The 25,808-nt window shown below is 39.2% G+C and overlaps 1 protein-coding gene and 2 pseudogenes across 2 annotated transcripts; 1 reads left to right on the top strand and 2 right to left on the bottom strand.

Moving 5' to 3' along the window:
* Window positions 1-2,322: 2,322 nt before the first annotated feature.
* LOC131784529 (uncharacterized) lies at window positions 2,323-3,646 on the top strand (annotated as a pseudogene).
* A 77-nt stretch (window positions 3,647-3,723) lies between these two features.
* On the bottom strand, window positions 3,724-20,981 carry LOC131784563 (uncharacterized). Of its 2 annotated transcripts, none has more exons than XM_059101386.2 (14): window positions 20,834-20,981; window positions 20,408-20,452; window positions 19,273-19,409; window positions 13,148-13,825; window positions 11,695-11,928; window positions 11,133-11,257; window positions 10,682-10,754; window positions 9,417-9,478; window positions 8,936-9,083; window positions 8,247-8,468; window positions 7,698-7,923; window positions 6,329-6,423; window positions 5,090-5,458; window positions 3,724-4,288 (listed from the first exon to the last, which is right to left on the bottom strand). In XM_059101386.2, exons 4-14 carry the CDS (start codon window positions 13,779-13,781, stop codon window positions 3,996-3,998), a joined length of 2,481 nt encoding a protein of 826 aa, XP_058957369.2. In that variant the 5' UTR covers window positions 13,782-13,825; window positions 19,273-19,409; window positions 20,408-20,452; window positions 20,834-20,981; the 3' UTR covers window positions 3,724-3,995. The 2 variants fall into 2 exon arrangements, with proteins under 2 accessions (XP_058957369.2, XP_066025953.1); XM_066169856.1 differs by lacking the exon at window positions 20,834-20,981 and adding an exon at window positions 20,559-20,738.
* Window positions 20,982-22,901: 1,920 nt separating this feature from the next.
* On the bottom strand, window positions 22,902-23,570 carry LOC131784565 (uncharacterized; annotated as a pseudogene).
* Window positions 23,571-25,808: the final 2,238 nt, after the last annotated feature.

The following is a 25,808-nucleotide window of genomic DNA, read 5'->3' as shown; positions in this document are numbered from 1 at the left end:
ACTCGAGAGAGTGGGCCGTGACAAAATCACATGATCTAACTCACAGCAATTTTCAAATGAGTATCTAAGCTTAATTACCCGTGATGGATTTCTTTTGCCTCATTGCACTCCGCGATTGGTTTGTAAACTTGAACGATCGTATTTTACGAGAAGCCGCTGGCGAGCAGGCCATCGATCATTATTGGCCCTGCAATACGCGCGTTTCTCCGGCCACAAGAAGATTTGTGACGAGCCTGGGGAAATGTTTGCAGGGAGAGTGTGGCACTTATAATGAGCCTAGACCCCTTGCCTCGCTGGTTTTTTTTTTTCTCCCCACGGCCGCATACTTACTTTGTCGTGAGCGAAGAAACGCCTGTGCAGAAGCGCTGATATTGACGGCATACTCGCAAGTGTTGCCAATCAATCAACTAGTCAAAAGAACTGAGGACTAAACTCAAAATGCGACTTGATCATTCGTGTTTTCAAGTTGTAATGTTTACACCCTATAATGTTGACTTCGTTCCGTTTGGGGAATTACATTCAAAGAGCCTTGACTTTCACATCTTTGTGCTCATAGGTATCCAAATCAAGGAATATCTTCAGAATTTTGATCTTCTTTTCTCTACAAAAGTTTTTCAAAAAGACTCGAGTCACCAACGACGCTGGAATGAAATATGTGATAACTTTACATTCTAAGTTACCCAGCACAGTGACGGTAGCAATGGCCACGGTACGCAGACAGAATAAAAACAGTTTCGCTTTCCCCTTCGCGTTGCTTATAGCAGTTCAGCTAACCACTTTTACATGGGCCGCAACAAATCTGGAAAAAACCTCACGAAAAGGTAAAAACGTGTTCCCTTTATGTCGAATCCCTTTCGCACACGCATACTGCATTCATTGAATTAACTGACTCCCGAATAAGCGATCTGAAACTGTAACTCAAACGCGAGCGGGCGTGCAAAGTTCGTCAAAGGCACCCTTGGAACTAATTTTACGGCGAAGATTTTTTTTCTCAGTTTCAAACGCTACAGTTCTTCAGTAGACACAACTTTAAGGGCGGTAGTTACTTTTACATTTTTGCAAACATAGAGCAAGCCTGTTCAAGCGGTGGATTCTGTGTGGGTTGTTAATTCGATTCCGATAATAGATCTAAACATAAACCTTCGCATATTGATGTTTGATCGACAAATTTTGAACCATTTACTTTTAGTAAAAATCAAACTTTGAGTAACACTATCTGTTACCTGCTGAAAACAATTTACAGTAGAATAAATGAACATGATTCATTGTAATTTTTATCTCACGGAAGTTTTTTCTTTGATAATTTTAGTAATTACAAGCAAATCGTTGCATCATATGTTAAGGATAAGAAGAAAACTGAGATTTTGGTGTACGCTCGACGGGGCGAGCAAACGGCTTATTGAAAATTGTTCCGAGTTTTCGTCTTTTTTCATTTTTTAAACTTTGTGAGGATGGTAGATGACTTGCGAAAGTTAGATAAACGTTGACTAAACTGCGGAAGGTAAGGTTAGTCTTCAAAGAGGTTTACACGGCAAGTCAGTCCTCTTAAGAATTGAAACAAAACGGAGAGCCTACAGTTAGTTTTCAATTTTGGTCTTCATGGCCAATGAAACGTGTTTCAAAGATTTTTTCAAATTATCCCTAACCGGAACAATACATCATTAATTCTTCATTAGGGAGCAACTAACATTTATGGCATGGGGGGAGGGGGGAATGAGGGTGGAAAAAGGATTTTTGGGAGCCAAAGTATTTTTTTCGGGGAGGGGGGTCATATGGTTTTCAGGAAAATGAAAGGGGGACGGGCTCGGACGGGCTCTTGAAGGGGGATCAGTCGTTGCTTATGGAGTATAAAAGAAGAACTATACGAAATTGATTAACTATACGAAATTGATTGTAAACGAGTGGGGATCATTAGAATACTACAAGCCCCCCTCTCCTTACTGCCCTCCTTTCTCCCAAGCGATAAATAACAAATGACCGGTTTCGTGTAGGCATTCGTAAACAAAAACTCAATTCTTGTAGAGCTCGTAGAGCTAACGTGAAAATTACAAATGATCCTAAACAGCATTTCTTTGAAGAATGTTTTACCGAAAGATAAATATTCTTACTTGAGGTCTGATTTTGTTCTGCAAAACAATTCACAAAAACTGATTTATTAAAGATTGAAATATTGACTTTTATCATTGCCCTCGAGTGAGAATCGAATGGAAGAATAACACACGGACCCCTGAGGAGGTAGTCATCATCTTCTTCCGAATGAAGAAGCTCTATAAAGGATAAGATTAATAAAATATAGCATAATTTTGAGAAACATGTGATAATATGAATAAAAAGACAACTTTCTCTTGCGTCAAAGATTATGATGAGCAACGAAAACACCTGGGCGAACAACAAGCACGTCGCATGGTAACAGAGTGCAATATTGACTCGTTCTCACTGGGTGATGAAAAACCAATCTTTCCAGAGCAGCCAGGTGTCATCCTTCCCCTCTGCAAAGGCGAGTATTACGCCACTCTCTACGATAATGATTTGGGAATTGCACGTTACTCACTCTAAAAGATTACCGCCAAACAAGCCATTGATGTCAAGGCAGGCCTAGTAAAAAGATCTAGAGGTGACCCATGGCATCTGAATCAGACATCAGGTAAGGTAATTGGTATTACTGTTATAATTTACGTTTGTGGTGAAGAAATTTAGGAAAAAAATTTTTATTCCACTACTACAACGTTCGTCCGTGTTGTTTTGCTCTTTCACGCACTCCTTATGCGATCGATAAGATGCTGAGATGAGGTCATGCGAATATTTCGTAAACTTAAAGTTAAAACATTAGGAAATATATACATATATGTATACATATGTTGTGATAGGGGTAAAAGAGACTATACTTTCATCCCTACAAGCCTGTTTCGTGATCGCTCACTCATCAGGGGATTTTATTGTTAAGAATATTTGTACCATCATTACAAAATTTCTTGGCTTGTAAGTGACATCAGTGTACTTTAAATCTCTCTCATGATCAGGGATTCGTCAAGGAAGTGAACAATTGTATGAAAACCAACCTTTCCAAGGTAACTTAAAATACGAGAAAGGCCACGTCGTTCCTGTTAATATCTTAAGTTACAGCGATGAAAGTGTTTATGCCACTTTCACCTACACCAACCGCGTACCGCAAAATGGAAATTTCAAGAAAGGTCAGTGGAAAAAGTACGAAGGGAAAATAGTAAAATATGCTCATTACTATATATTGTGCTCCAAACGGCGGAACTCTTTACCTAATCACTGGTACATCACAGTTTAAATTTGATGAGATACTTAATCTTCAAGACAAAATGACCGGGGTGGATAAGTCGGTGCAACCAATGGAGTGGGTCCATGACAACGTAGATATATGCCCTGCACTCGGACCAGAGATTGCAATTCCAAACTCAATGTGGACAGTGGGCTGTTGTTGGAAGGATAATTATGGAGTCGTGGGAGCGTTTGGTGTGATGGGTGATAATTCTTTCAAACCATTTCTGAATGAGTTCATGATGCCCACACAAACCGTCGCGTATGTTCGAGAGGTCCTTCGCTTGGAGCATCCAAAACTTAAGTTGGAATTGTTTCCGGGGGTAGAGGGCAAGGATTACTAGGCTAGGCTAGCAAGGAAAAAACGTTCGGTTGGCAGACTTGAAATTGTAGTGGCAAGAATCTTTGGGGAACCATGCATGAACCAGATTCATATGAAATCAAAATTTCCAGAACTTGTATTCTCATCCGTTAGGTTGATAAATTTGCAGGCTAATTTATCTACTCAAAAATAGATATTGTTATGAATAAGGAGAATCAATGGAAGTGTTCTAAGCAATTAAAGAAATCTGAGGTTTTCCCAAACATTTTCTCCAATATTTGGTATCTACCTTTCCTGTTTTGTTTTTTTTTTTCTAACTGGATTCTTTTTGTAATTTCCCACCCCAGTTAGCTTGTGCAAACATCTAAATGTATCACTTTCGACCTTAATTTAATAATGACAATTTTTGAGGTAACAGCAAAGCCAACAGGATTGTGTTCCCCCCGGACTTAAACAAAGCCACCTTCAGGTGACCAATTTTTTCGAAAAACACAACTCCTTCTTCCTGGTCACGGCATTTCCAAGGAGTTTGGAGATAAAAAGGGGACCAAAGAAACTTGCACACTTGCCAAATACAGGGAAATTGGAAAGCTCTCTCGTTCTTAAACCACCCTTTAATGCCACTCATCTTCGGATCAGTGAGGTTCATTTGTGATGGAACATCGTTGAAGTTTGCAGCTGAAAAGAGACAAAACCATCCATTAAATCGATCAGAAAAAAACAATTACGTTAACTGTGTAGACCTCTTATCGTTACAGTTGACGCTGGAGTTGGGCATGCTTTGCACCTTAGATACGCCTTGTAGTACTGGGCGTCTGAATTTACATCACTTTTTCCACCACCAGTTGACCAAATCTTTACGGGTTTATTTCGTTTACATGGAGCGTTCATTTTTGCCAATACCGAAACGAAAAAATTGTTCCGGGTTTAAATGTTCGAGGTTTAAGAAATAACCTAATACGGCGGTGTTTCTTCAATAGATCCATATGCCCGTAAATGCCTTTTGTCTGCTAAATGTTTCGTTCTCCGTTGGTGTGAAGTCTTACAATTCGTGTTGTGCTTTTTATTGCTTGCTTGTTTTCGAACTTTTGTCTTTATTTTTGAATATCTGCATTGCTGTGTAACCCATCTCTCCGGCAGAACGGTCTTCGACTGACAATTGGGAAATATTTCCATCATTCTCGGTGCTGAGAAATATTCGAGGATAGATGGATAAGAGCAGCTCAGTTCCTTATTACGCGGATAAGGGATTAAATTTAAGTTTCCTTGTGAGATTACCCTCGTTACAGGTGATGTGCAAAATATTGAAGACTTCCACTACCGTTGAAGAATTTGTTTACCCCGGCTATACATATGCAAAAAGTACAATCGAATGCTTTACGTAACTTAGCGACAAATCTTTACGGTCCGAAGGGAAACATCTATGTATCTTTCCAACGGAATAGGGAAAAGAAAGACAAACACGGATGGCATCTTTACCTGTCTGATAAAGCTCCCGCTTCAAATCCAAAGACTCGACACTTGAATTGGTGCCTTCGAGAAGGTTGACATCGACATGAATCTTATGCTTGATACCATCTTTTGTTATGAGAAGTTCTAAAGAGGGGGAGTCAGACGCTGTCAAAGCGATGGCACTAATTTGTTCTTCCGCAAATCCAACAGCGCGGAATGCGTCTTTAGCTAGCTTTGCGTAGTGCTCAAATGCTCTGGCAGAGTGGCCTAACCAAAATCTTAGCAGCGGTTCTTTTCCATCTTCTGGTTGAAATGAAACGCTGGACTTCAAGTCGTCACCTTGGGCTTCATGACTATCTATGTTCTTTTTAGTTTCGATGATCTCGCCACAGGCGCCTTTGAAAAACAAACAATGAGTTAAAAAAAACAAAGTATACCGTAAAATAAATAATTAAACTTATTTTGTCGAATTGAGCTAATTACTATAGCAGGAGTCGTAATTCTACGAAATTAATGGCAAAAAAATTAGAACAAAGCAAACACAATTACATGTAAAATGTGAGTTCCAAGTTGAATAAACTGAAAAAACCAATTATTGAAAATAAACATCTTGACTGGGTTTGGAATTAGAGCCAGTAAAAAATGATACAGCTCATGTTGTGCCAGCATGTAGACAAATTGAGGTTTTGGTTTTTTGTTTCTGTAGTAGCACGAGTCAGTTTTATCATAGTTCGACGTCTTTCTGGAATACCATCCTAGAAAGGTTGGACCCATGGTACATTTTGGGAACGACTTGAAAGAAGGGTTTAGCTTTTGTTACAAATGTTAATTTTTGTCACGCACTGGAAAAACACATCTATTTAGAGTCAAAGGACATTTTGCGAATCATCTTTATTTTTGGTACGAGTTTCCTCCAATTTAAATAGTGAGCACATCAGTTATCGAGGTGCGCTTGACTCTAGAAATTACTTTTTCATCCGACGTTCTTCCCCTTAAGAATCGTTTTCTAGACAATTCCGGACAAAAAGGGCCGAATAACTTGAATTTTGGCAAAAGTGCACGGTCCCCTTGCACCCCACCATTTCACTTGCTTGTAGTTGAGGAATGCTTTTGTGCGTCATCATTTCTGTGGAAAACCACGTGCCACAATTGGCGTTCAGAACGGATTTCAGGTATTCTTTAAAGATAGCGGTGAGCCTTTTGTTGCAAATTTTCATATCTATTGCTACATACTTATTTCCATTTAATGTAAAGATATTAACTTACTCGGATTTTCTTGTGTTGCCTCAATGGCTGTAACGATTTCTTGCCAATTGATGGTGTTGAACTTCTTTTCATCTACTCTCTCACTTTCAGAGTATCTGCCATTTGACAATTAAAACACCGTGATTTTTAAGAATTTAGTTGCTACATGAGCTCTTGGCACTGAAGCATAACAATATCCTTAGTGGAAAATGCATGATAATATGCATGAAAAAATTTTCAGTTCGGACTTTGTGGTAAAAAGTCCTTGCAGTTCTCAACAAATTTATAACACGAGTGCAAATTACAAATGGTGCATGCCCAAAGCGAATGTGGGTTAGCACCAGCCCAATTTGAGGAAGAGGGTGATTTAGCAAGAGGACGGGAACGTCAGTTGACAACGACGCGCGCAGCAAAAAAAAAATTGGAAACTAGGTCGGGAACGTCCCCCCGTTGTGTTTCATACGTGAAGTAACAGTCGTTGTAACGAGACGTTTTATTTGTCATAGCTTTATGACAACAAGCGAGAACAGAGGATAATTATAGATACGGTAAGCGAGATGTTAACATGAATCCTTTTACGCGATTAACTTTTTAAAATGTATTCCATTCCAGTTAAGTCTCGTTTCTGTTGATTCATCTGTCAGATTTTAGAGCCCATTGGATAATTTTTTCTGCGATTTGTGTCGCTGTTAGTTCATTTCGAGCCACTAGATTTCAGTACTACTCGTTTTTCTTCATAATTTTACATAGTATAATTTGGAAATCGTTGTCGTTTTTTCCCTTGTTGGCCGAAAATTTCTTATCATTCATGACAGTACACACCTTTTGAGCACCACCTTCTTAATTAAAGCTGCAAAGCATTTTGAACGGATTTTGGCGAAATCATGATGAAACTAAGAAGTCGAAATAGAGTCGTGTTCAGACTATCCGCGCGCTCTCCCGTTCTGAAGTGACGTTCCCGTCCTCTTGCTACATCACTCTGGTATTAGGACAAAGTACGCGTCATGCGTGTGTAATCGAATAGTACCCGTTATGTGCGCGCACTGCTGCCTCGCTATTCGCCGAGTTAAGTGTCGTTTTTCATGAAAAGGTATAATCGATGGCTAGTTCATTTCCAAATTCTGTCATAGCTTTGCTTAATTGGTAACAGAACTTTATGCCGTCCATTCTGTCTGCAATCATACTCGTAATAAGTACTGAAATCGGACTCCCGCATCGCGGTCGCCTGATTTTGTTAATTACTTGTATAATTACAGACCGAATTGGACTCCACTCAGTCCTATTACATTATTAATAGCGAAGCACTTTTTCTGAGTCAGAATATACAAACTAAATTCTGTTCAGTTGATGGCTTGAATCTACATGGGCAAACACTTTTAACTTGTCTTACCTTTTGGTCACATCTTTCAAGTATTCGGCGATTTGATTGTGGCCACGTGCTCTCGCGACATATTCTGGTAAAAGCGGTCTTCCTTTGTACGAATCAAATGCTATTCGTCCGGCGGGTAGGTCAAAGATAAGTCGAATAAACCAAACAGCGTTTACTTTGGCTGCTGCATAGATGAACCTTTGTAGGAGTTGAACTGACAATGAAGATTTTTCCCAACCAGAAGGACCTACAATTGTTATGAAAATAAAAAAAAATTAAAAAAATTATGGGAGAGATCTTATTGTGTCCGTGTTTAGGTATTTTTTTTGTTGCATTATTCTGGCTCTATTATCATCAATCACTCCTTTTTTCCTCTAGATTAAAATAGAGATAAAAAATGTCCCCAAAATACTGTTCAACCACAATCCTTTTAACTCAAATAAGGTTTGAAATCTGTTTTTCAAGCTTTCAATCTTTTGGATTGAGGACATTAGAGTTAAGGGAATTAAGAGGAAATAATAAAGAAAGAAACAATTAAATACAAACTGAAAAGGTAAGATAAATACCTACCTCCATTCGTAGGATTTTCAGCAGCGCAAGTACCTCCTTCAGAATTTACATTCAGGCATGGAATGGCAACCTGAATGAATTTCACCATCGTTTTTGGGCAACCGATTGCTAGTTTCAACGCCTCGTCTATCAAATCTATGTACGTAACTTTTGTCTTCCCCAAACACTTTCCTCGATTTTGTGAGAAGACTGTTACTTTAAAAGCACCTTCTCTTGATGAGTCTGCAATGTTTATGGATTAAAATGCTCAAATCTTAGCTATCTATCCCAATAACATACGAGGTGAGTAATCTATGAGATAAATGTGGAAAACTTATCTCACCCTCTAGGCCACAAATTTATAGTTTAGGGGGTATAATGATTGGAGGTGAGCTACCCATTTATTTGTTTTAGAAGGAAGATTTAAACCGGTTAAAAATATGTGAATTTACCAGCATGCAGTGGTAAGAGCAATTTCCCAGTAACAATTTTGGTAGGAGGCTCTAATTATCAAAGAAAAGCATATTTTCGATCACTTCACGACTTAAAAGTATACCGCTTTATAAAAAGGAACAACTCTTGCGTTTCCCATGTAAGGTAAAGGAATGTACATAGTGTCCCTGAGCGAGGTATTTTAATTTTTGACCTATCTACCTTCCTTACTGCATCAAACTACAAATTAAATATCATGATAAAGAAGATATACTTACATGGAAGAGCTTCTCCTAACAAAGTCTTGTCACCCATCTTCACTAATCTTACTCCCTTTCCTAAATTTTCAAAATCCGCAACTCCGGATTCCAACCCTTCAGGAAGCTTTCCCGTAAATTCGATTTTAAATGGCGCACCGTTCTGACGCTAATAAAAAAAAAATGCCGGTGAACCCTTTTGAAGGCAAAAAATAAGTCGTAATCATGCAATTGAAAAGTGGCATCGTTCTACACAAAATATGTAGTAATTCACTAATTTATTCATCGGTTCTCGCAAGACGGTACACAAGATGAACAGTATCAGCAATCTGTTTCCTCCTTCCTCTCCTCTCTCCTCTTCACTTTAACTTAACTGCTTCTCAGTTGGTCCAATACCTTAGCTAAAACTTGGGTTTGAATTGTAAGTACAACGGTTTAAAAAGCCATCTCTTATGGCTCGCATTCGATCTGCTAGATGACAACAGGAAACTTAATATAATACCTTCAAAAGAACGATGTCTGGATTGATGCATTCCAAATGGAGTTGGTTTTCAGGCAAATCCTCTGTTAATTGTGATATCCACAAGAAGAAAGGATAGCAAGTCAACAGACAAGTAAATTGATCAAATGAAGGTAAGTCAATCAAAAAGACTAATTAAGTCTTCCAAAAATAAATTCTTCCGTCGAGAAACATGAAAACCATAAAATCCTGCTCTTTTTCGGATAATGTTGTGACCAAATACTTTGGAGATCCATAAACTAATGGAACTTAGCATTATAAAAGCAACAGAACCACAATTAAACAATTTCCGTTGCCGCTCACTCATTCAGCTTTTCTCACTGTCCCCTTCAATCCTGAAATATGCCTGATTTTTACGGCCACATTAGGTTCACTGTCACCAAATTAAGGCAGACTCGGTGGGATTCAATGGCATTTGGTTCAATTCTAGGACATTTTAACGAAGCCGTTCACCCAATACTAATTATTTCAAGCTACTAAATTAGTAAGGTTAGTTGGTTTTGACTTCAGACTATAAAAACCTGGAAGCACATTCAATTCCTCCTCGCTTGACCCCAAGCTTTAGTAAGTTTTCTTATTCGTTTTTGACGTTATTTTCTTTCCTTTTTCAATTTTTTAAACTTAAATCTACCAAAACATACGTTTCTCTCGTTTCACCCGAAACGTCGCCATTTTTTGTATAGTAATGAGGATTTTTGAGGATATTTATCAGAGTGCCCCGTATGCACAATATGTGTGTAAACCTTATGCCCGCAGTCTTAATTTCGGCCCACTTTTTTTATCCATCAGGAAAATCTTCTTATCCCAGATCTCAGCTGCAGACTGTAAAAATTTTCACTAATTCTCAGCTATCAGTTGAGCTGCACACAGGAACTTAACATGCGAAAAGCCGTATAGCGGACTTACCAAAAAGTTAACAGGAGTGGTTGGAAGGAGTGATTTTTGGCCACAACAACAACTCGGAAATGCTCTCCGCCATTTTCCGAGTTGTAAACGATGTGTAATATTCTGATTTCTTAGATTCGGAAATTTTATCCTAACGCAGACCTTTCAAATATGCAAAACACTTCCGTTTACCTGCGTTTTTATGGACCTTGATTCGTTCTCAATTTGCCCATTTTTGTGAATACATAAATCAAAACTTCGCAGTTCGTCAACCGGAAAAAGTTTGTCCATCTACCAGATCTTGGACGTTAATGATTGAGAGCATGCAGATATAAAACAATCACATCATCTTTAGAACTCACCTCCTAAAGAGTCGATGGAGTTTTCTGATACTCCACTAGAGGTGGAGCCTTCACATGTCTCATCACCACTTTCCTAAATCAAACATAGGTAGTGGTTAACCTCCCTAGTCTTTGGTTTCGTTGCTAAGTCCAATACAACGGATAAATATAATAAAACAAAACAAACCAGCAAGTAGTCATGGAAAAGACTGAGGAGCTTGGCCAGTAAATAACGAGTTTTACATTTTTAAACAAATAAAAACGATGGTCTATACAGGGGTGAATTTGCAGTCACTTTCAGGCTCTTTCTATTCTTTCTGTAAGCCATTTGTAGGAGGTAATAATATTAACCTCCTAAATTTCTGACCAATTGTATCCGCTCGCAAACATCACTGGTATTTAAAATAAAGTAAGTTGAAACTTCTTGACTGACACAAATCAATAAGCTGCTATACATTAAAGAAATCACTACCTCATTCATTCGGGATGCTTCTTCAGAGAGGTCATCTGGTGACTCAACACTGGTCCTCGAGAAAGGACTCGAGGTTCTGACCGCTGGAACTCCGCGTTGATTGTGTGCACCACTGATCGGGTTAACTAATAAAAAAGGGACACGTAATTAATGAATCTACATTTCCTCTCTGCATCCTATCCTAAAAGATTTCTCCCCAATTACCTGATAAAGCAGTCAGAAACACCAAAAACAGTCATATGTACATACTGAAGGTTCTCCATCGGAACGGATTTTTAAATGGTGTGACAAATCTTTCCTGGCGTATGATTTACTCAAATTTCTTCCATCCCTGGTTTCTTTTTCCAAGGAAAAAGGTCAAAGAACAGCGTTCTGCGTCCACTAAGGAAAAATGAACTTAACGGAGAGTGGTTCTGGCCACGTTGACAATTACAAACTCACTTTCCTTCTAGAATTTTGCTTCACTAGTGGTTTCCGTTCCTTCCTAAATGTTTACGTCGGTCCATTTTCTAGGTACTTTAATGTACAGCAAAGATTGTCTTTTATTATTTACTAGACTTACCTTGATTTTTCTTCAAATTTTCAACAACTACTTCAACAAGTCTTTGCAGCTCATCATGTCGTTCCACCAATGACTCCAAACGCTCATCCGTCGAATTAACCCGCTCCTCGATAGAATCATATCGATTCAAAAGGCTCTCAACGATGGATAAAAGCGAGTCTAAATTTGTGTCTTGATTTTGCCAGAAGGTGTTCACGAGGTCAGTCAAATCGTCAGCAATGATCAGCTTCCAGCCTTAAATCGACAGAATTAAAATGTTAGACAAAATAACATGAGGTAAAAATGTTTATGAAAAGTATGCATGGAAGGTTAACAAGTTTAGTCTGAGGCTGGAAGGGGCTTGTCTTACTCATCCTGGTGTCACCATTTTTTGCAGGATTGGTAGTCGGGCTTGTGCCCCGTCTTCCCCAGCCATTGAGCAAAGTTTTCATAGCTGGAATGTGGTTGAGTGATAAAAGCATTGGTTTACGGAGGGGGCTCAATTTACGTTGCAAACACCGGCTAGGTTTTTCGCTGGCTAATGAAATGCAGGGGTTTAACATCGAGGTTACCACCTCGCCGCTTGAAGGAGGGGTTGTAAATGGCTCGGTGGCTTAAGATCGAGGATGAAGAGGGTATATTTTTTAACCCTTCGGTGAACCGAAGTATTCTGAGGCAGGTTCGTGCTCGACCACTGCCCAGCTGATGGGTGAACACCTTGTGGTAATTGAGAGGGGGGGGGAATGAGAGTCCAAAGCAGCGAGATTTCGAGGGGTTGCAAACGTCTGCCTGTTAGGTTATCACTCGAAGGCGGGTATCGCCCCCCTTTAGGCCAGCCTAGCCGCATAAAATCCGACAACTCGTTCACTGAAATCGGATCAGACTGAGGTACTAGAAGCTCTTGTCGCCGGAAAAGACGTTCTCGCAATTTTGCCAACCGGCTTTAGAAAGAGCTTTATCAAACAGGTGTTTTGTGTCGCAAATATTTCTAAAGCGTGTGCCGTTGTAATTTCACCGCTTAACAGCATCGTGGTGGAACGAGTCAGTGATCTCAACGAACTTGGCCTTCAGGTCGTTCAGTTATCAGAAAGGACGAAGACTCCATGAATGTTATTCCTCCTCTCGTTTCCCTCCCAAATCACACAAACTCCTCAAGATTTCAAAGAGAATGACCTCGTAGTGAGCCACAGCTGCACTACGAGCATGGCCAACATTATCAATGAGAACAAAAGCGTAAATGAATGCAATTGCAAATATCACCACGAAAACAAATTTTTAGCGACTAGAAAGCGCAATCCCAGCTATTACTGGAATTTGACACTTTAACGTTAAATTCTGTTCGCGCAGAAAAAACTACACTCTGACGATTGCTTATATCCATCATCTCACAAGTTGAGACCTTTTCTTCTGGCCGCTGAGGATTTCTTTTGATATTAAAGTAATCTTAACTGAATTAAAACAGATAAAACTGTACCTTTTGTTTTCCATTGGTGAAGTTGATCCAAAGCATCCTTCTTTTGGTCAGCAGGTAATACGAGGGCCTTGACCAAAGCCTCGAGCTTTTCAAAGCACTGGTTCTTGAAATGTTCCGTCCAGATATTCTCATTGTAATGAGCTCCAGGATTTCTCACCGCATTTCTGACGTCATCGGCTAGTGACTTAATATCTAGGAAAGGATTTGAAGGGACGAATATTTGGGTAGGGTAATTTTTTTGTCCCAAAAGGCGCAAGATAGCGCTCATATCCATGGAATTGTCAAATGCCGCAAAATTTGTAAGGTGACCAGGAAGATATAACTTGGCAAGATCCACCAAGCTATTGACTGAGTAGTTGTAGTCCCGTCTGCTTAGTCCCACATTGCTGTTTATGTTTTGAAATTTCAGTTGTCCAAGGTGAGGATCTGGCCTTGCAGGGGCAGATGGGTGACATATTGAATATGTCAATGTCTGTAGACTGCATGGTGTTGAAATATTTTGTAAATGATCATTTAAAAAACCATTCAGTTTGCCAATCCCTTTGGCCACGAGATCCCTCAACACTGGAGCTACAATCTTGTCGGTGGCTACCAGAACCACGAGCCATCTCTTATCATTTTCAGATACGCTCATCTTTAAAGAAAATCACCGCTGATGTAATAAATACCCCATTAGATCTGAAACAAGAGCAAAGGCATACATAGTCAGTGAATAAATCAGTGGGAAAACGTAAGATATCTCCTGTCTTTGATTAACGTTTAGAGAAAATAGTGTGACAGAGAAGAAGAGTCCCTTTATTTCCTATTATTGGGGTAGATTAACTTTCTCGTTATTACCATAATCTACAACTCTTCTTGATTTTGTATCTTGATTAAAAGCGGTATTATCATTATCATTGTCTATCATTGTGATTAGCTGTATTATGCATGTGTTTTGGTTGGTTCTTCTTTAAAGAACACTTGTGACACACTCACACCACCTTGTGTGCCACTTTTTTGTTATTACCATTGTGACATCTGTGATCCATTGCTGATTAGTCATACATCAACATAGAATCTATTTGTTAAGTGACTGACAGTCAAACAGCTACCTCTCCTGTCTCCAACAAGTCCCCTCTACCCCAAGGTAGTCATAGTGGAGATGGTTCAAAAGGGGTATGGAGAGAATTTGGAAGGGGGGAGAGCGACTAGCAAAATAAATGTTGACCTTGCTATCACGATGAAACGTTAAATTGCAGCAGCTATTACGTTTCATTGTTTTCCCGGCTGTTTTCCTTTAGTTTTTTTTAAAATCGGTCTGGGTTTACGCTCAAATGAGGTCGAAAACGATTGGTAACATCATGCTAAGAACTAGATTAGCAAGCAAAATAGACTTCGCAAGTTACTATGACCTCGTAAAGGTAAGTGATTGTTTGTCTAATCTATGACTTAACAGCAACATTTGAATGCTATGTGACAAGATTTAGCATTTTCCTTGCACCAATGCACCGTCTTTCCTTGTGATAACGTAACATAATTAATTTCGCCTCAGTAGCGCGTTTAGGTTTCATATGGCTAACCCACTTATCCCTACCTTGTTGGCCAAATATCAACCCGATTGGATCACGTGATTTTTTTTGCGCTATGAAGATCGACAGGTTGATGACTTTGACTCGGTTTGTGTGAAAAAAAAACATTCTGCTTTCTTCCTTTAACCCGTCGAAATTTTCCTCAAAATGTTTTTTATTTCATGGTTTGTTGTCGCGTGTCGATCTAGGGCGTGCTTGGGGCTTCTGAACAGAGTACGAAAGAATGTGAATAAATCAAAAGTGGTTAACACTGCAATATCAAAATGATCTCCACACTAAATTTGAAACGTTATCTCTTTATTTGTCTAGATGATTTGAATGTCATATTTTTAACCTGTGTAATCTTTTCTTTACGGAAGCCGAAAAGGGACAATCCAAAATATTTTGAAAATCCGAAAAAATATTCAAAATCGATAATTTTGAGACCAATCGCTTTTGAAAAGTTTGTCAAATCGAGAAAACAATTTCAAATCCTGGTTTAGTACATAGATCCACAAATAACTTTCACGAAAATCGAAAATACTTTGCAATCCAAGAATCCTCTCTAAATCCAGAAAATTTTCGCAAATCGAGAAAAAATAGTTTGTCACGTGACACTTGCGCCAAGCCGCGGAAGGCTTCGGCCAGGAAAAGTTGCCGCCAATTTACTCTCACCCCAACATGGAACAGCAATACTGTAGCTTGTTCTTAACTTGTTCCACATTGCATAATATCCAAGAGGTGATGAAGGGCCTTCGTTTTCACGTTTAATTATCTCCCGAACTTCGTGCTCTGAATGGACTTCATTTCTCCTTCTCAACCCATACTCACGCGACCTTCTCATTAGAGCCCTAAAGTTCATAGAAACCATGATGGTATTTTTCTAAAAGCTGAACGATAGCATCATAACGAAATCCTCGTTCGAAGTAATGTTCGATAGCAGATCTCTCATCTGACCAGCCATGCAACACATTTTTATGTTCGGTTCTCTTTGATGTTCCACATCGACGGCAGAATAGCTCTTAGCTCACCAATTCATTTTTGTAGCAGAACATCGCAATACACTTGGCACAGTTTAGTCCGTTCGTGTGGTGACTCCAAGTCGACTTAGCGCAACCCAGTGCAATACGATGTGCTGTACCGTGACAAAGTGCTGACTACTGTTGGGAACTGTACGATACGTTAATTATTCTTAATTTGATTGACACTTATAAGTGATTTCGTTTATCTGTAAATAACCAAACCTGTATGCGGCACGTGTTTTTATCGCCCCGTATATAGCACTGTTCCACGTGCTTAGAACGGTTGGTTAGTGTGCTTTCTTTCGAATAAGCAGAGAGCTGTTGGTGGGAGTTAACCAATGCGTTGTAGTAAAATCGTTAAATCAAGTGAATAAATCGTGACTTAAGGTTACTTCCCACCTTCAGAGACCGAAAAAATTCAATTTTTCTTTTATTTGACCAAACTGAATTCAAACATTCAACCTAATGTTTCTATAAAAAATAAAATAATAGCAAGTAATTTAGTGTTAACAACTGAGTTGAAAACGTAAATTAGCCACCATGAAGGGTAAAAAAGCTGACGTTTTGAGCGTTAGCCCTTCGTCAATCGCTTTGAAGAAGGGCTAACGCTCGAAATGTCAGCTTTTCTACCCTTTACGGTGGCTAATTTACGTTTTAAACTCAGTTGTTAACACAAAATTACCTGCTATACTATCCCACCGACGCAGCATCTCAGTTTCTTTAGAAACTTACCCTTTTTTTCAAATAATAGTTTAATCATGAAATCAGAAAGGTGTCATAATCGCGGACCTGAGCGAATCCCCTGGGGGAATTTTCGCGGCAAGCGCTCATGTTGGGGCTCGTCAGTTCGTGTTCTTTCCATTTTTTGTTTGCCGAGTACTTTACAAAATTCACAAGCTCTTTGTTTGTGGAAAAATTAAAAGCGGATGAAAGTCCTTAGTAAAAAAAAAAAAAAGAACAAAAGAAAAAAAAAACAGGCCCAGGGAAGAAAGAAAGGGTACCATTCTTTCAAGAAAATAAATAAATTTCTTTGTGAAAGCGACTGGTACTGGCGGAAAGAAATCGCCGTCAAACTAAAATTGCCATACAAAATGTTAAAAACGAGGTTTCCTTTTCTTTATGCATGTACCAGCCTTGATACAAAAACATGAACAATCGCCTCGAATCGGGTTTTTGCTTAGCCTTTGGCAACTTTGCTCATTATTTTGTCGTCTCCTCGACGCTCCACTGAGCGATCGAGATAAAAAAAAAATAAAAAACTTGTCTGCTATGGGTTACTTTTCCCTGGAAATCTTGATCTATCGTCACTGACGTCAGGAGGTCCCGTTGTCCTATTGTTTTGAGGTTTCAGGAGGCGAGATAATCTCCTCGCGTGAGTTGTTTGCAAATCTTTATGAGCTAAAATCTCGCATACGATTTTAGGAGGAATACAGCCACTTTGAGCGAATTTATAAGGTATGTAGATTGGACCGATCTTCGTCAAATTTTGCCAAAACATTCTAGGAGGTGGGTGGAAATTTTGATATTTGAAATATTTGTCCCGTGGCGTCTATTTACGCAACACGCCTCCCATCCTCCCATATTTCTAGCTACTCCGACTTTAGATGCCAATATCTAGACAACTATTCAGAATATCGATATGCCCGATACAGTTATGTTGACACTCCGATTGCGTTGCATTGTGGTAATTTCATTTTCAATATGGCGGTGAAAGCGACCGAATTCGGCACATTTTGACTGAAGATTCCGTAAAAGTTAGGCTGTTCCTTTTCCCTTTCACCATAGGTACACGAAATTTGATTTATTCTGAATATGTAAAAGTATTTTTTGTACGTATTTGTCACGTATTCTATGGTTCTCAAGGACAAACGCTATCACTGTTTTTTTTAGTATGTAATTTGAGACCGGATTTCGAGAAGGTCAAATTTGATGTACATCGCAGTTTGGAGCCCTTCAAAGATTTGGATGGCCACTTTGATCCTTCTTTAACAGCGCTGACCAAACGCTCTCAAATACTCTCCAACGGTGCATGTTTTTCTCGCATTTTAAGTGCTGGTGTTTGAGACCGATTATGGCCAAGAAAAGGCCTATTGTTACGTTACACAGCGTTACTATTGTATACTCAATTGTGTTGTAAATATACTTTCATAAGTAAAAGTAAATTAACTCATCGCGAGTGTTGTATGGTAAATCTGCTATCTTGGTCAGCGAATCTTGTATTTACGCCTTTACATGTACGACATGAAAAATAGTTCGTGTATTAGAAGGTTGCTGTCTCTTTGTAATGCGTTTGCATGTCAAGGGTCGAATCCTGCTAAATAACTCGCGAATTTAATATTATTCACATAGCCATCGGCTGTGATTGTAAATGCTGCCAAATGAACAGATTCTAGAACATGGCTGCAGTTTCGATTCTTTCTGAATCTCTTCAGTCGCCTCGTAGCAACGAATTTGTCACGGAGGAATAACAAGAGTCGCATAGGCCCGCAAACACTTTTAAGCTTCCGAAAGAACGGCAAAAGACAGTGAATCCCCATTACATTTCACGTTTATTCACGCTATCTTGCTGCCACCAGAGATGTTCACTCGACCAGAAATGTTAACTCGACCGCGACAGGATGCAAATGACTCACTTTTCGTTTTACGACCATGATGCAACGCAATCAGAGTGCGCACACCGCCTGCCTTGTGTAAAGACTATGAAGCCCTTTTGCTCGTGCTGCGGCATCCGATACCCGATAAATTCAATAGAAGAACCTTCGGTCTTTTCACGCCTTACCGGCTCCTGACAGTTCCTTAAAAGAAAAGTCGCTTAAATTATATTTTTTTCGTAAACTGCAATTGTTAAGCTTTCTTCTGATATTTAGTTTGCTGAGATTTTAGTGAAACTAGCCCGCGTGCGAATTTTTTCCCGTAGGACACCCGGCCCATTGTATCGTCCAAAAATCCTTACATCCTTACATGTTCTAAAATCCTCAAATTTTCTAAAAACCCCGTTTGACACTAAAAATCCTGAAAAAAAAATCCCGGATGTTTGTATCTAGCCGTAAGTGGTTCCGACATGCCTGGACTCAGACGAATTTATCACACAGGAACTTTCGAAATTTCCGTGAAAGGAAGGAAATTGTTAAAGTTGAATTCAATTTTATCAGCGAAAAATACGATAACGTTTTGCTTGAATCGAAACGACTACAGAAATCTACAAATCTTTTCAAACCACAATAGGATCGATACTGAAACCCAAACTCCTCGAACCTTTACACCCTCTTAAATCCTCCCTCAATGCAATTTACATAAAATTAAGTAGGAATATTTATCCCGGCTATTTTATGTAAAAAATCTACAGCTTCTGAGTGCATTACTCAAACAACAAGCCCTCAAATTGGATCACTTATTTGTTTTTTGTTTTCCTTTTTTCGATAAAACAGGCGCCAGAACGTGACCTATAGGGCAAGGGAAATTTCCCCTCCCTACCATTATTTATACAGAGACGTAGGAGTGAAATTTCCTTAATTGAGTTCATTTTACCTTGTGAAAAGAAAGACAAAAAACATACCACTTTGCTCCGATGTAGTTGTTCAGTTGAGAGTAGATGTTTCAACGTAACTGTTGTTTTGGCTTGACCAGCTTGGTATTCTTAGAACGCTTAGGGTCAGGGAAGCTCTGGAGCGACCAGAATGGATATAAACCAACCTTGATGCGAAAATTTAAACAAAGAAAGCAGTTTTTTCATGTGTCTGCTATATCTCCTCATCATTCTTCTCTCTATAATGTTGTATAAAGTTGTTCTTGTTACTAGCATAATGTGCAGTCACTCGAGCAGATTGCTACAAACTACTCAATCCATGTAATTTCTATATAATGCGTTGGAAAGCTGCTCCTTTTGCTTCCAAAAAATTTCCTCTACACAGATTCAAGTCAAAACTTCGCTAGATTTTTAAGATATCTCCTTTTTCGAGTGTGAAGAATGACTGGAAGTAGAGAGATCGAGGAACGTTGACCTATTTACATCCAAAGTCATCATTAATTAAACTTGAATTTCATGACCTTCTATCGGTTGAATGAAACGTTTATTCATTTATGTAATTAGCCGGGTAATTTCGTTTGCACCTAGGTTTATAGTGGTTTTAAATTGAAATAACAACAGACGAACACTATGCGCGTACGGCATCGAGCGAAAAAGTTTCTTAATCTGTATCTACAAAGAAATTCAACATCAGATACGATCGCAAGTCGTCCTTTTGATTTGAGGATAATATGGGTCCAATTCGACACGATTTATCGCTATACAGTAAGTGCAAATAGTCGACACAACGGCCAGAACGAAACCGTAAACGAGAAACAGAAACAGATCACTTCAATTTAAAGACCAGCTTTGCATTCTTTACAAGAACAATTCGCTGCAAACTGTGTACAGAACTACTTCTGAGCTTTTCCATCTCCCAGTTTATACTGATGTTTTTCCCTTTCGAAAACATGAGCAGAATTACCTCGAATTCATAAATTAAACCAACGACTCAGCTCTTTCACTTTCCGAAATGTTCTTAAACTTACCACATAATTAATGATCATATTATCCCTTACAAGATGAAACATTTGGCTTCATGAAAGTACATAAAAGAAGCATAAAATGGAACGAGCGAAGTGCGGGGTGATTATATGTCGTAGGCAGACGTTGTATTGAAACCTACCTTGAAAATCTAGCCAAACTGCGGGTGTAATCTTCTAGGTAAACGCTTAATTGAAGCAAACAAAAGAATCAGCGATCAGTTAGTGAATAAAGATGGTTCCAATTTGATACATGTTGATTTCGACGGCCAACATTCCAGACCAAGTGCTTACCGAAGCTCTAGCCACTGTCGTGGACTTCCTGATATTATCGACCAGTTGCTTCTGATTCAAATAGTTTCTTTTTCTTCTAATACCAAATATGGCGATGTATTTGTCGTTGTTACGGTATAATCTAACCGGCAGAAAAACACTAATTTCTCACAAACTAAACTACTTTATTAAACAGCGAGTAATGTTCTAAACAAAGAGCGACTTCTAAAAGCAGCACAACACGTAACGTCAATAAACTTAATTATAAGCACGCCACAGTCTATATCTTAGCTCACCACTGACACAATCTCACTGCTGTCTCCAAAGTTCCCTGAGATGAGCAATCTTCCACAGTAACTCTCTCGCGGAATAACTTTCAAAACTTTCAACAACAACTACTCCTACTACTACGTAAGTGAGTATTTAGATTTATATGCTCACAGAGTGTTCCGGAACATTCCAGAAGCTTACATAAGAACTATTTTACATAATTATCGCGTGACTTGATGAAATGTTCTGGAAAGTTCTGTGATATGCGAGCCAGCATGACACAGCAGTCTGGAGATCTCTAAAAGCAACAAAAATTACCCATGTGAATAAGTTATGTTCTGACCACGTGCTCTGTGAAGAAATTTCCTAGTCATTTGTTGAATTCATTATTTTTTATTTCTGTTGTAAAGGAAGCGCCTTTAAATCCTATTGCCCCATCGTCGAAGCCTATCTGAATTGCAGAAATAAAATAACCGTACAATCTTAGTCTAAGAGCACTCAGCCTCTTATTTTCAGCGCTGCAGGACGAGCCTTTTTCCACCCGCGGGAACATTTGAGACGAGTGAATCGAGAAGAGGTTTGCCGGGAACTTGGCACTAATAATGAGGCAGTGCCATACCATAGACCCAGTTTTGTCTCGCTGGCTCGTTTTGCTCAAGGTACCGTTGTACTTATGTCCCCTTACTGAAGATATGTCCTCTGACGTTATGTGATACAGTGTTCAATCATATCTTGTGATCTATCGAGCAACACGCGGCTTGGGACTAGTTAAGAGACTCCGTTGTAGTTCTGTCTTCAAGCAAAAGTTTTCATTCAAGGGGGTCGGCATTAGTGGAAAATTTGACCAGTATTTTCCGGTAACAACGGATGAAAAATCTCCTGCTGATTTCACGGAGGAAAACTTGCTATTCACTTTGTCATTGCAAACCAGATCATCGGCCTCTCTCATAAATATTGCTTACCTTAGTTGAAATTCTATCGTTTCTTCGTTAACGCCGTGTGATCACATCGTTTTTATAACCTAAACGTGGAAGAACAACTTGCCGCGTAAATGAAGAAGCGATTTTCGACTAGGGTGCGTTATTTTTCACGCTTTATTTGCAGTCTTGTTTAATTTACAGTCCTCATTGCTCGACTTGCGACTCCAATGACAACATTTTATCCACAAGCTAAGACAAAAGCACAATGTGGCGTCATATCACAATTGTTTTATTTTCATTTTATTTTTATTAGTTTGTGGTTGCCATCAATGTGCTTGTTGGACACCATGGAGACATTTGTTCCACTACACTATCACATATAAGTTAGGTTAAAATAAGGTATGTAAAAAAAGTTAAATCTGCCTATCTGAGTGATAGTGGAAATAATAATAATAATAATAATGACAACAACAACAATAGTAATCATAACAACAACAAGAGGCATTTGTTGACCACTCATGAGTAACAGACGCGATAGTCAGGAATTTTGAGCATAATATCAGGGAAGGTGGGGGCTGGGAAACTGGGTTTTGGTGATTAGTGAGGGGGCTAAATAGAATTGGGGGAGGTGTCTCAAATCATGAATTGAATTGGCATTAATGCTCATGCATCAAAATTACAGCCTGACCTCCCTTGTATCACAGATTTAAAACCAGTGTTGCCCCTGTGTGGGGGGAACTCCCATATAAAAAGGATAGGAGTGCTCGTCGGAAATTTTGAAAAGAACCCTTGAAAGGTACCAAGATCCTGTTTTATGGGCATAGCTTGAAATGTTTTTCACCCCTAAGAAGAAACAATTCCGAAACAACTCAGTTAACCATGGCTGTCTTTTTTTTCCGCTCAAGACCCTACCGAAGAGGTAACGCAAAAGTTCCTCCTGTACCAAACCTACATTTTTAAACCCTAAAAAGTATGACAAGCATCCCTGTCCTTTTTATACAAGAGTCCCCCCAGGGGGGGTGTTGCCCTTAGAGAAATAACAAACTGCCTGACTATTTTGGTGGGGTCTAATGGTGTAGGGGGGGGCCTGTTAAAAAAGGTGACCCGTTTAAACAGAGACTCGTTAGAAAGAAGGTAGTGTTAACTAAATAGCGCTTAAACGAATTCTTTCACTTTACCATAACGCATAGGGGCATGGCACACTGCGAAGAACCGGATCCACTCTTCGAATAGATTCCTGAATACGATGGCGCTGGATTCGTAAGCCCCTTTGCCTCAAGCCCCCTTCAACCAGGCGTTGACCAGCGCTTGGTGTCACTTCAAGAATTTCCCTCACATATTCATCAAGGTCATCGTTGGATCGAGATATCACTGAAATTCTCTCCCACACCAACTGGCAACCCAAATTCATGTCTTCGACGGCGCAAAGTTCTTTCGGAGATTCCAAGAATTCTTCCGATATCAGCCCAACGAAAACCGGCGTCTGTGTGCCAACCAAACCATTCCTAGCCACAGTTGAAAGACGATCGTTTAGGGACGATGGTGCAGTAAACGTAGAACGTTCCGAGTCCTCGACAATTCTCTCAAAGTCCCTTTAAAGTTGGTTCATAAGAAAAACAAGTTCGTTTAGATCAGAGATCACCTCAAGTTCATTTGAGAAGACTTCTTCTATTCTTAGAGTCAAAGTGACAAGAGTTCTTTCGTTTTCTCGTAAACGGCGACTAAAAAATTCAGCCGAGTCGTAGGACGCAGTGTTTCTTTGCCCTTCTGCACTTTCCAGTAGCTTACCCAAAGATGTAAAAAATCCTTCGATGTTGGGCAGCCAAATCCGTGCACCTTGCATAGTGCTTCTCGAACTTCATTGATCATTTGCCTCTATTTCCGCCAATTTGAAAGTGTTAGTTCCTGGGGCCTCTTGTTTTATCTGAATTCCGGTCACTTCTATTTTCGCTTCCTCATCTTTTCGTTTTATTGAACATCTTTTAGTTACAGAAGGTCACTCGTGAATGAGTCAGGAAAGCGATGTATGCTGCGCAACATCGATGTATGACATCCAAAATCGATGTATCCCGGACGAAATTGATTTATTTTATTTTAAGACTTGTGTTATAACGCATATTATTGTTTTTTTAGAGGGCACGGTAACGAATCTTGCAATCTGATTGGTTCTTTACCCGGTCAGTATTTTCCTATCTCTGCCCACGGGCCACGGCAACGCTTTCGTGAGTCGCCGAGTACATCCCAACTTTCGTTGTCATTTTTCATAAATATACCTCGTTTTCCGGCTGGGCAGTATTTTTAGGCAAACACGTCGGTCACTACCTCAAGCCAAAAAATAACTTATGAATCCTCTCTTTTCTCTCTATCAAATCACTTTGGTTGACAGAAAAATATTGGTTTCAGAATGAATTTGTATAAACAATAGTGTCATTACGTTGGTTGACAAGCGGCCTAAAAACCTTCTGCAATTAATTTTAATCGTTCACAAAAAGTACCCAGAAAGTTGGAACGTGAGGTATTTGGTTACAGTTAAACTGAACGATGGAACTTTCATTCATTTAATATCTGAATTTTCTCGAGCAATTTGTTCATAGTGAAAGAGCGAGCGAAGTTTTAATTTAAGTTCTACAACAAATATACGCTCCTGGTGAGTCTTTCCAATTCCGTTCAATTTGAACATTTGTACCTTAAATTGCACAACAGAAATTGAAGGAATTTTTTGAGAAAAGGCCGCATTACATTCCCTTGTGTCTCGTTGGAGGGTGCCGTTCGAATTTAGTTTTTGTGAAGGAAAGATCAGAATTAAACACGCCATTACAGAAAACAAACGAGCAAACTCTCACAACTTCAAAATAAAAAAATTAAATTTACTCACAATTACTTTCCTCGCCGTTTACTTAATGAACAGAGGTAAATCTTCGTACATGAATGAATGGTCGATGAGAGTGAATAATACTTTCCGTTAGATCATTAACTGATTTTGAAGAAAACATTGTCGTGACAGTCCTTGCCAAACTAGTTCTGTTGGTTTTCAAATGTTCCTTCGCTTTTTTTTTCTTGCGCGCTCTCTAATTGACAGGTGTCAGATTGTGACAGATACTTGTAAAAATAATGTTTCAAAGTTTGTTTGGAAGCCTTTTAAATCACCTTTATCGTTACGGAAATGAAAATGTTTCGATGAGGCATCTCTCTTAAATTTGCATCACCTCTATTTTAACTACCATTTACCCACTCCAAAATTGTTCAGTTTATGGAAGATCTTGCCGTATTTACGTCCATAAATCATTCGGGTTCTTTCGGAAAGAATTTCGTCAAGTTTAAAAACAATAAATATGTTATTTACCGGCTAAGGGTCGGTCCGTATGGTGAAAAACTGTGACCTCGGTCTTGAAAATGCTGCCCTCGGCCTACGGCCTCGGACCACAGACCAAGACCTCGGTCACAGTTTTTCACCATACGGACCTCCCAGCCGGCAAATAACATATATACAATAACGTAATTGAACAAAACATAAATGTATCCACATTCGTTATTTTGTCCGTAAAAGAACCTCATAGGCAAGTCAGTGGGATATAATCCACTTAGAGGATGAATATCACAGAATTTACTCCGTGTTTCTAGAATTCATTCTAGAAAATCGGGGTAAAGATGGTTACGGCAAGTCAGTATGATGTATTCCACAGAAAGGATGAATTTTACAGAATTTACCTCTTTTCAAATTCTCAAACTTCAAGTGAGAAAATCTTTACGATCTCCTTACACTTTTGCATTTCTTCTCTCCCCTAATTGGGAAGTGACACGCAAAAGACACGATCAGAACGAATTTTGATTGGAAGAAATAAAACTGCATTCTAATCGTTATTATGTGCGAAGACACGACTACAACGCTACATGCCATACCATAAATTCAGTTGTGTCTCGCTGGCTCGTCAGTTGTTCAAGGCCTCTCATTTTCTCGCGTGCGAAGAGACCTGGGGCCTACTCGTAGACTGCGCAATCCTGATAACCCATGACCTGATTTTTTTTTCAACGGCTCTCTGCAAAAATTCTGTGCTGTCAGCGGCTTAATATGCGGGGCTCT

Source organism: Pocillopora verrucosa, chromosome 7 (genome assembly GCF_036669915.1).
Source record: "Pocillopora verrucosa isolate sample1 chromosome 7, ASM3666991v2, whole genome shotgun sequence".
Lineage (NCBI taxonomy): Eukaryota > Metazoa > Cnidaria > Anthozoa > Scleractinia > Pocilloporidae > Pocillopora > Pocillopora verrucosa.
Note: the sequence above shows the minus strand (reverse complement) of the source record. Positions and strands in the feature narration are given on the sequence as shown.

Excerpts from the sequence above, each read along its gene's own strand:
- LOC131784563 (XM_059101386.2), bottom strand. The coding sequence starts at position 13,781 with ATGAGCGTATCTGAAAATGATAAGAGATGGCTCGTGGTTCTGGTAGCC. Across the intron at positions 10,755-11,132 it reads AAGCATCCCGAATGAATGAG|GAAAGTGGTGATGAGACATG; the intron begins GTAGTGATTTCT and ends TGTTTGATTTAG. Across the intron at positions 9,479-10,681 it reads CTCCATCGACTCTTTAGGAG|AGGATTTGCCTGAAAACCAA; the intron begins GTGAGTTCTAAA and ends CACAATTAACAG.